The following is a 10,443-nucleotide window of genomic DNA, read 5'->3' on the forward strand; positions in this document are numbered from 1 at the left end:
CTTGCTTCTTCAACAAGAATTTTAAAGGGCTGTGTTTCAGCCGCAAATTCCAAATAAGGAGATGCCTACCTCAAAGGAACAAATGAACATATTGGAGGAGATTGCTCGGACACTTGTTTGCCTATAGCAGGGCCAATGTGTCTTGTGATTGGAAGACTGTTTTAAACACAGTTGGGCAAGGCACCTGGTTCTTTCTTTCTTCCACAATATTGGGGATGGCTTAGTGCCCTAAGTTTTCAAGTGTTGCTTTTGTAGAAAAAGCCTATACAAATAAAGATGGTATAAAAAGGTTCAGATACCTGAGGTACACTGTGCTTGCCATATTTCCAAAATTTGTTCTGAGATTGAAGGGGTATTAGCTTTTCTTCCAGTGAATGAATCTCGTCCTTTGGCAACATGCAAAGCAACTTCTTTAAGGCTAACAAGGAACATGTCAGAATTCGAAAGTATTTGGCTTCCCTTTCTTCCTCTGGTACAGTTCTCAGGTAAAAAACAAAGACAAGTTTAAAGCATTAATTGAAAACTAGCAAAATGTGTATATTCATATTCGTTAATGGGCTTCTCGTATGATTTGGTAAGAAAATCCTAGGATTCTTCCTAGAGATTGCAGCAGTGTGTATATAACTACACTGAACTTTCCATAAGTTGTGTATGTGTGTTAAACACTAAACACATTTACATTGCAAAATTCTAGCTAAAACAGTATTTTCAGAAGTTCATTTTCCCCTTCTTTTGTTGTCTCCTCCTTGTGTCAAGCGATTCTGTCCTCCAGATACTCAATGATACACATGAATCAGATAGAAAGAATTACTTGACAATGGGTAAAATTTTCAGAAGTGAATTAGGAATTTTGATGCCTAAATCTCATTAAAAGTCAACAGAATTTAGACACTTGAGTTTTTAGGTGCTTCTGAAAATTTTAGCCGCCACCACCATCATTGCTGCTGCCTGGCTTTGTTCCCCACCACGACACAGGGTTAAGTGTGCTGCTAGCCCAAAAGCACAGTTCTAGCAAGATTCCCAAGCACAATTGCCACCCATGGTAGTTTAGTGAAATACAGGCTGGTGTGGCAGCCTAGTTGTACAGGCTTGATGTGAAGTATAGAAAAAGGCACTTTCCTAGAAAAAAACAATATTTTCTATAGAATTGCATAAGGCATAATATATCTTCAGTATAATGTACTTATTATTTTCTGCAAAAATCTAACACTTGTTCCCTTGTGAAATACATTTTACATCTATTGAAATTAACAGAATACAATTTTTGAAAGAAAAATTAAACTTTTAAACTACAAATTTGTAAGTAGAAAAACATACTGTGGGTCACTGAGCGTATCAGGTGTTTCTTTCAGAAGGTGATCTTGTAGTATCTAGATAAAATACATGAGATCATATTTTTTCATAGGTGAAAGTTAACCACAAGCTATAAGTTAGTCACATGAGAGTAAGCACAAAATAATGAAGCTTCAACATCCCTCTGATGCAGGCAGCTAGTTATTAGGCACATTTTACAAATGAGGAAACAAAGGTAAAGACAGGTGAATTGACCAACCCAGGTCATATGAGACAATGACAGAGCCAGTGTCAGAACTTTGGTTTCCTGACTCCTAGTCCCATGATCTGACCACAGTTAGACCATACAGCCACTGTTCTGACAGCAAGTAGTCCCATATCTCCAGAATTTAATTTTTTTTTTTTAAACTCTATATCAAGGCTTTGTAATCACAAACCATCAATCTTATAATCTAATTTTTCCATACTTCAAATGGTTCTGCTCCAGACATAGATTTCCTAGTGTATATACATCTTGCACAGCACAAGGTACAACCACGCTTTCGGAAATTTTTCCAGACTACTACTTCAGTTAAACCAGTTCAGCTGAACATTTTGCCAGCATCTGTTGTCAGTGACAGGTAAGTACTGTTTGGAACACACTTGGTGACTGAGCATCATCTGCTGTGCATATGGAAATGCATAGCAAAGAAATTAGTTCCTATACATCCACATAGCTCTACAGACCCATGCAGCCTCAGTGTGTATGAAAAATTAAGGGAGATATTGGGGAATGTATCCTCGTCTCAATCTCCATTAGCATTAATAGCAGTTTCAGTTGAGAAGAGAGTATACCTTTCTGAATGCAAATGCAAAGAATGCATGAGTTAACATTTGCAAGAAAAAAAAACCTTCTCTCTTCATTAACAGATGACAACTACTTGCATAAAGCTTTAAGGACATAGTATTCTCTAAACTCACATTCAGAACTTCTTCCTTACAAAATGCTACGGCTTCAGGTTGTTTACTTGAAGGGAAAGCTGTCTCAAATGCCACTTTAGCTGCCGATGCTGCAGGGGAGTAAGTATCACACTTAGCAATCAGCCAGTATCCCATGATACTTTTTAAATAAGGAGCCAAGTGTTTCTTTACTTTAAGAATAAGTTGCTCAAAAGCTTGCTGTGTTGCTTCTCGAACACGGCGGTCATGATCCTGTTTTAAAATAAAGATTTTTTAAAAGAAATACATTCTCTGATACCAAGAATACCAAAACACAAATTCTTTTGCTCTGCTATCATGTCCCAACTCCCCCCGCTCAAAACAAAAAGTTGTCTGTATTCAGTTGTATGGTTTCAAATTGAGTCCTTATATCCCAAACCTAAAGGCTTATATTCACTAATCCCCCATCCTTTTCATTAATGAAATGAGAAAATATTAGTCATAAACAATGCAAAACATTTCAGTTAATAATATCTAGAAGTAAAGTCTTAAGAACTAATAATTGATTTGGGGCATATATCTTCTAACTTTTAGTATTAATTGTTAATCATGCAAATAATCCTGTTGATTCAGTGACCTTAATGGGACCATTAGCTTGAATACAGATTGCAGAATCCAATCTTCATCATAGGAATGCCCTTCAATTTCTTAAATAACCTTTCTATATTAACAGTATTGTCATCAAAGAGAGTGGGGATAGGAAATAGAGGAATCATATCTTAAAACAACTTTGAATCATCTATGACAAGAGAAGATTAAGCTTGATAAGTTTATGGAGGGAATGGTTTGATGAGATAACGTGATTTTAGTCAATTAATCAACAGCATGCCATCACTGGTAAATAGTATCAATGGTCAATGAGGGTCTGGCTGGAGAATCTTGCCTGCATGCTCGGGGTTCTACTGATCGCCATATTTGGGGTCGGGAAGGAATTTTCCTCCAGGGAAGATTGGCAGAGGCCCTGGAGGTTTTTCACCTTCCTCCGCAGCATGGGGCGGGGGTCGCTAGCTGGAGGATTCTCTGCGACTTGAAGTCTTTAAATCACAGGATTTGGGGACTTCAACAGCTGAGTCAAGGGAAAGGGGGTGGGTCAGCTTTTGTGGCCTGCATCATGCGGGAGGTCAGACTAGATGATCATACTGGTCCCTTCTGACCTTAAAGTCTATGAGTCTATGAGTCTAAGTGAGTTTGAGAATTTCTGTGATTTTTTTTAGATGCTGGAATACAGACAAGAGAGACAAACCACTTTCAGTGCAATTCTGTTCAGAGCATATTTGTCTCTTTAGTTTAGAGGCTATATTACACTTTGCTTAGAACAGTTCTATTGATTAAGCTGCATTAGAGAAATTAGTTACACCTCCATAAGTGTACAGCACTACACACCTTCCCAAAGGTTGAAGAGTATCCTAAAGATTACAAATACTTTGATGTAATATGAATACACTAAAAAGCAACAGAGGGTCCTGTGGCACCTTTAAGACTAACAGAAGTCTTGGGAGCATAAGCTTTCGTGGGTAAGAACCTCACTTCTTCAGATGCAAGTTACTTCTGTTAGTCTTAAAGGTGCCACAGGACCCTCTGTTGCTTTTTACAGATTCAGACTAATACGGCTACCCCTCTGATATATGAATACACTGGAATCCCTAAATGCAGACTATGGTCCTATTTTACCAACATAACCATGAACCGTACATCAAAGCAGCATACCAAATAAGAGCTATAATCTTTGGATTCCATTAACTACTGTGGATAGCATAAAATATACAATATATGACTGTATTTATATTGTATCCATGTCTAGATTTTTCCCTTAATGTTCAAAAAAGGTTAGAACAAGAAAAGGTAAATAGGAAACTGCCTTCAATTAAGAAACTTTTCTCATTAGCATAAAAACATCTGGGAGTCTGCATGAACCCATGCATAATTGGATTTGTAAATCTCAAGCATTTGTTGGCACTGATATATTAGTAGATTTTTTATGTTCCATGGTTCCTAATAAGAATATAGGAATTTCTGAAACACATCAGAACAGACATCCATCTATTCCAGTATCCTACCTCCAATAGTGCCAGATGCTTCAGAGAAATATGCTAGAATTCTTATAAAGGACAATTATGGAGTAACCGATCCACAGGTGACGTTTCTTCCTAACTCCTGTTGGAGAACTGTTTATGCCCTAAATCATGAGGCTTTATATTCTTTAAATTATGTATCCTATCTCATAGAACTGTGGATGTTCTCATTGACTACATAAGCATGTATGTGGACAAAGAGCTTTCTTATGTTGAAACCTGAAGCTGAAAAACCTGGATAATGTTCATTTAAGATGCTAGTGATTAAAAGCTTCTATCCATAGAGCAGGCACAGCACAGGCATGAGCAATGAAAACTTCCCCACATTGCCCTGATGATGCGTCCCAACCACTTAGGACCAAGTGCTTTTCTCCGAGTTCTAAAAGTTTTTTTTGAAAACTAGCCAACCCACAAAAATATACAATTAGGTGTATCGATCTGATTGCCTTGTGGATTACCACAGAAACTGCCCAGAGCAATTTTATTTGTTGGTTTACTTCTGTCATAACCTAAGTCCTTTAATACTTACAAGTGAGATTTTACAGTAAATTCTTGGCCAGTAAGGAAGAACACCTTTAACAACTTCTGATTCTCTTTCCTTACACATCGCCCCAAACTCCTGCATAGCCTAAAATCAAAATACCAACAGCGTGGGATTAGAAAAATTGCAGGTGAATGTATATCTTAAAATTTACTAAATTTACCAACTAGTGCCTGGTACTGTAATTCTCATGAAACTAGAAATTGGTTCACTTCTTGCAATTGGGTCTAAAAACTCTAGTTAACTGGAGTTACTCTTGCAAATCCTCTTTGCATCAGAATCAGATGACAGACCTTTCTAAAGGTCTTCCAAAACATCTTAAAACTGCATACAATCAAAATCAAGCTTTCGAGGCATACAAAAAGTATTTCAAAGATGCTAAACAAATTACAGTATATGCTATGGAGTTTGCTAGCGTGAAAGTAAAATTGATTATTTTAGTAGATTCCTTTCTAGCACTTTACACAAAAATATTCCCCTTCCCAAGCAAAATATCAAAAGAACCCTTGCACAAATGAATATTAGAACTAGATGTCTCAAATGTACGCTTGTTACATCCAACTTTGTCACAATTTTTTTTTAGATTCTATGGCTTAAACCATGATCTCACTGAAGTCAATGGGAGTTTTACCAATAACTTCAGTGGAACCAGGATTTCACCCTATAAACTTTCAAGTTATCTTTCTCTTAAAGGATGTTTAAAAAGTAAACTAAGGGATATAGGATACACATACTTTTAATTTTGTTATGACATCTCTTTTGGAGAGTTTTCGCAGCACCATTCGAAAATCAGCATCTACAAGGCTGTCTATTTCTTCTGCTCCTTGGACTGCAGGTACATATCCTAGATCACTCTGAGATGTTCCAAAGCCAATAAACCCAGGCACTGTTCCACGTTCCTTGGCAAGAAGCTCTGCAGCTCTGCCACTGCTGGAGGGCTGATATAACCAAGAGAGAGAAGTCAATTAATTATTCATGTCCTTTTAAACCATTTTATTTCTTACTGAAATGTTGGTTTTGGAAACCATTTTCATGCACAATCTAAATCATCACACTTGAAGAAATGACCCTGCAGGTTTGTGTCTTATAATTGATCTGCTGCTCCATGGAAAAAGTTTCACATTATATGCCTTATCATTAAGAAATTCTACCAGGGCTTTAAGTAGAGAAATCTGAAATGGTAATTTTATTTTTCAACCGTAGGTTCAATATTTTCATTAATTTTCACAATATAAAATTAACCCAAAGAGCAAAAAACAAACAAACCCCAAATCAGCAACAAATACAAAGGGGGCCAGAGAAGATTTAGGGGAATGGGGTACATCACAATGTCACATGACTTGTTGAATTATTATTGAAAATGATTGCTTTTCTTTAGTTTAGCTTCTCCTCTAACTTGTTCCAGTGAAGTTAATCCTGTGCTTATTTTAATCAGTGTCTCCCACTTCTTTAAGGCATTGAGACCAGATGTTCCAAAAAGATTGATGTTTTGAGGTGTTCCGCAGCAGATCTAGAGGTTCCAAATAGGACTGTCAAATTATTAAAAAAATTAATTACGATTAATCAAGAGATTAAAAAATATAATTGTGATTAGTCGCAGTTTTAGTCACTCTATTAAACAATAATAGAATACCATTTATTTAAATATTTTGGATGTTTTCTACATTTTCAAATATATTGATTTTAGTTACAACACAGAATAAAAAATGTACAGCGCTCACTTTATAGTATTTTTTATTACAGATACTTGCACTGTAAAAAAAGATCAAAGAAATAGTATTTTTCAATTCACCTGATACAAGTACTGTAGTGCAATCTATCATGAAAGTGCACCTTACAAACGTAGATTATTATTTTTTGGTTACATAACTGCAAAACAATGTAAAACTTTGGAGCCTACACGTCCACTCAGTCCTACTTTTTGTTCAGCCAATCACTAAGACAAACAAGTTTGTTTACATTTATGGGAGATAATGCTGCCCACTTCTTATTTACAATGTCACCTGTTAGGGAGAACACGTGTTTGCATAGAACGGTTGTAGCCGAAGTTAAATGGTATTTACATGCCAGATATGCTAAACATTCATATGCTCCTTCATGCTTCGGCCACCACTCCAGAGGACATGCTTCCACACTGATGACTGGTTCTGCTTGATAATGATCCAAAACAGTGTGGACTGACGCACGTTTATTTTCATCATCTGAGTCAGATGCCACTAGCAGAAGGTTGATTTTCTTTTTTGGTGGTTCCAGTTCTGTAGTTTCTGCATCAAAGCATTGCTCTTTTAAGACTTCTGACAGCATGTTCCACACCTCATCTTTCTCAGATTTTGGAAGGCATTTCAAATTCTTAAACCTAGGGTCGAATGCTGTAGTTATCTTTAGAAATCTCACATTAGTACCTTCTTTGTGTTTTGTCAAATCTGCAGTGAAAGTGTTCTTAAATCAAACAATATGTGCTGGGTTGTCATCGAAAACTGCTAGAACATGAAATATATGGCAGAATGTGGTAAAACCATAGTGCAGGAGACATATAATTCTCCCCCAAGGAGGTCAGTCACAAATTTAATTACGGCTTTTTTTTTTTTTTTTTAAACAAGGGTCATCAGTGAACACTATACACTTTGTATTCTGTGTTGTAACTGAAATCAATATATTTTAAAATGTAGAAAAGTATCCAAAATATTTTTAATAGATTTCAGTTGGTATTCTATTATTGTTTAACAGGACAATTAAAATTGTGATGAATCACAATTAATTTATTTAATCAAATTAATTTATTTTGAGTTAATCACTTGAGTTAACTTCAATTAATTAACATCCCTTGTTCCTAAGGTTCAGCAAAAGTGTAGCAAAGTATCAGTTAACTTTCACAAGTTGTTGTTTTCTTTTAAAAAAACAAAAAACAAATAATAATAGAAATGTTGTGATCATTAGGCATAAAATTACTACAGACATGGTGGCTAAGCTACACTTGATGTGGCCACCATAACTTTGAACTGAGTAATTTCTGTGAATTTAAAATCTGTCATAATGATGCATTTCCCAGCGTTCCTTTGTCTTCCCTAATATAAACACATAGCAGTGTGTACATATTTAAAAAAAAAACCTACCCAAACTAAACATTACACTGCACACATAATTCTTCCCCTGGGAAGAGAATGAACAAACCACACATGATAGATGTCACATCACTTCTGGATTGCACTCAGGTCCAGATCCACAGAGGTATTTAGGTAAAGCCCTGTGCGGATACAAAATTTGTATCCGCATCCGATCCGCAAACATGGTCGACGGATATCCGCAGATTTGCAGTGCTCTACATATAAAATTTGGATCTGCTTCCATTCACAATCCACAAACATGGTTCGTCGATATCTGCAGATATAAAGTGGATATCTACAGATTTGCAGGGTTCTATATCTAGGCTCCTACCTTCCACTGAAACTAAATACCTCTGTGAATCTTGGCCTCAGATACCATGCTGATGTGGCACTAGAAGAGCCTATACAGAACAGAAGCTGAAAACTTGTACATTTAAAATAAATTAAGTGTAATTACAGATACTACATTAGTTCAAGACCTGTGCCAATTTGTGATCACATCTTTCTCTTCTTAAAAGAAGTCTCTTACCCACAGCTGTCTGAAAAGGCCTGCACAAGCAACAGAGGAAATGAGGTCATGAGCCCACAGACGTTTATGCACATACTTAACTTCGCATATGACTAGCCCCAATGAAAAGTCACCATCTTACACCAGGCAATCATGCTAGTCCTGCCAGTTCTACTAGCAGACAAGAATCCACCTATGGAGATGACAGGCGCCTGAAGGCAGTACTGTATTTCAGGATGGTCACATTGCTTGCTGAGTCTCTGCAAGCTGCATCCCCAATTTAAATATAAAAGGGTTTTCTACCTGCTTCGTTTTACACCGGTTGGCTGCAGGTCATGGTCCCCATGTGAATTAACAAAAAAGTGAGAGCAGGCATACAAATTTGGGTAGCCAATTATTTCCTGGTGGACGATAACAGACTTTAGAGCAGTGGTTCTCAACATGAGGCCCATGGCCACTTGTGGCCCAATCAGCAACCAGATGTGGCCCATGTGACATCCTCAGGGCCATACAGCTAGTATATATATTGTGTGGACATATGGCCCATGTAACACATAGAAAGATGCATATGCAGCCCACAATGGTAAATATATTGAGAACCACTGCTTTAGAGTATGGCCTGTGAACCTGTGTAACATTTCAGATTATGGCCAGAAGGGACCTCTGATCTCCTGGCCTCCTAACACAGGCCACAGAATTCCACCCACCGACTCCTGCAAAGGAAGGAATTATTCCCTCAAGCATGTAAGCAAGCACTATTGCTCTTTAGACCAGACTACACTAGACATTTTTGGGGATGTAGCCATGTTGGCTAAGGATATGGTTTTTTGCAACATTGGTATACGACCAAAAGCCCTCGTGTAGCTGCGGTTGTCCCAGCATAAACATGTTTTTGTTAGTATGGTTTATTTCATTGGGGGTAATGGTTATGAACAACACCCAGAAAAGCACTTATTTGCCCATATACTGTGCATCGCCACCGGCCGGGTTTGCCACTGGTGAACCTTTTCTAGCACAGCCCTGACCCTGGCAGCTTAGATTGGGCTGGGTAACACCTGTTAGGAAGATCTCCAGTCTCAGGTGAGCAGGAGTGTCCCAGCCCCCTGCTCTTCTCTTCCAAAGGCCGATCACCCTGTGGGGCAGACCCCGGGCCCAGTGTCACTCCCAGGCACGCATGCCCCATGGCTGTGGGGCTGGGACCCCATGGGCAGACCAGGGGAAGGGAAGGGAAGGGGGTGACACCGCCGCTTTCCCCCCAGGCCTAGACGTCCCCCACCGCACAGGCTGGGGAAGGGGCCAGTCAACCCCCTGCTCCTGGGGGTTGGAGCGGCCTGGACCCCCCCACAAGGTGAGGGGCCGCCGCCCGGACTCACCCGCACGTTGCCCTTGGTTCGCTGCTTGTTCTTCCCCCCCATGGCGGCGAAGGCGGCGCAGCAGGAAGTGGCCGGAGTGGGACCCGCAGACAGCCGGGCCGGGCCGGGCGGGGAGGAGCGGCCGGGGCGGGGGCGGCGCTTGTAGGCCGGGGAGCCTCCCCCAGGCGCGGAGGAGGGTGGGGACCGTGCCATGGCGGGGGGAGGGGAGATTCCGCTGCCTGCACCGCCCGCCCCACGCTGAGCCCGGAGCCCCCCTCGGGCTGGTGCCCCCAGACCCGCGGGGCCCGTGAGCCCTGGGGGCACCCCCCGCTTTCCCTGCCACAACAACGCGCCCCCGCGTCCGGGGAGGCTACCATGGTCTGGTCGCTTTTCCACCACCATCGCCAATGACCGGCACTTGGAAAAACAGGAGTCAGGTCCCCCAAATCATCAACGGCCTTAAAAATCAGGAGGTTGGTTTTTTTTTTTTTAACAAATAATAAATGTTAGGTTTTTATGTCCCGTCTGGATTTCATGCCTCCAGGGTACACTGGGTACACGTTTTTGCTTTTGTCCTTAATAATGAGGCCAGGGA

General features: G+C 39.8%; 1 protein-coding gene across 1 annotated transcript in view; it reads right to left on the minus strand.

The window, feature by feature from the left end:
• LTN1 (listerin E3 ubiquitin protein ligase 1) overlaps positions 1-10,028 on the minus strand; it is a 44,258-nt gene extending 34,230 nt beyond the window's left edge. The window contains exons 1-6 of the mRNA XM_008165278.4: positions 9,870-10,028; positions 5,619-5,822; positions 4,873-4,971; positions 2,254-2,484; positions 1,318-1,370; positions 300-480 (exon numbers count right to left, since the gene is read on the minus strand). Of these exons, the coding sequence (XP_008163500.2) occupies positions 300-480; positions 1,318-1,370; positions 2,254-2,484; positions 4,873-4,971; positions 5,619-5,822; positions 9,870-9,911 (810 nt within the window). The 5' untranslated portion in view covers positions 9,912-10,028. The remainder of the gene's footprint in view (positions 1-299; positions 481-1,317; positions 1,371-2,253; positions 2,485-4,872; positions 4,972-5,618; positions 5,823-9,869) is intronic.
• Between the last annotated feature and the right edge of the window lie 415 nt (positions 10,029-10,443).

The sequence above is a fragment of the Chrysemys picta genome, chromosome 1, assembly GCF_011386835.1.
Source record: "Chrysemys picta bellii isolate R12L10 chromosome 1, ASM1138683v2, whole genome shotgun sequence".
NCBI lineage: Eukaryota > Metazoa > Chordata > Testudines > Emydidae > Chrysemys > Chrysemys picta.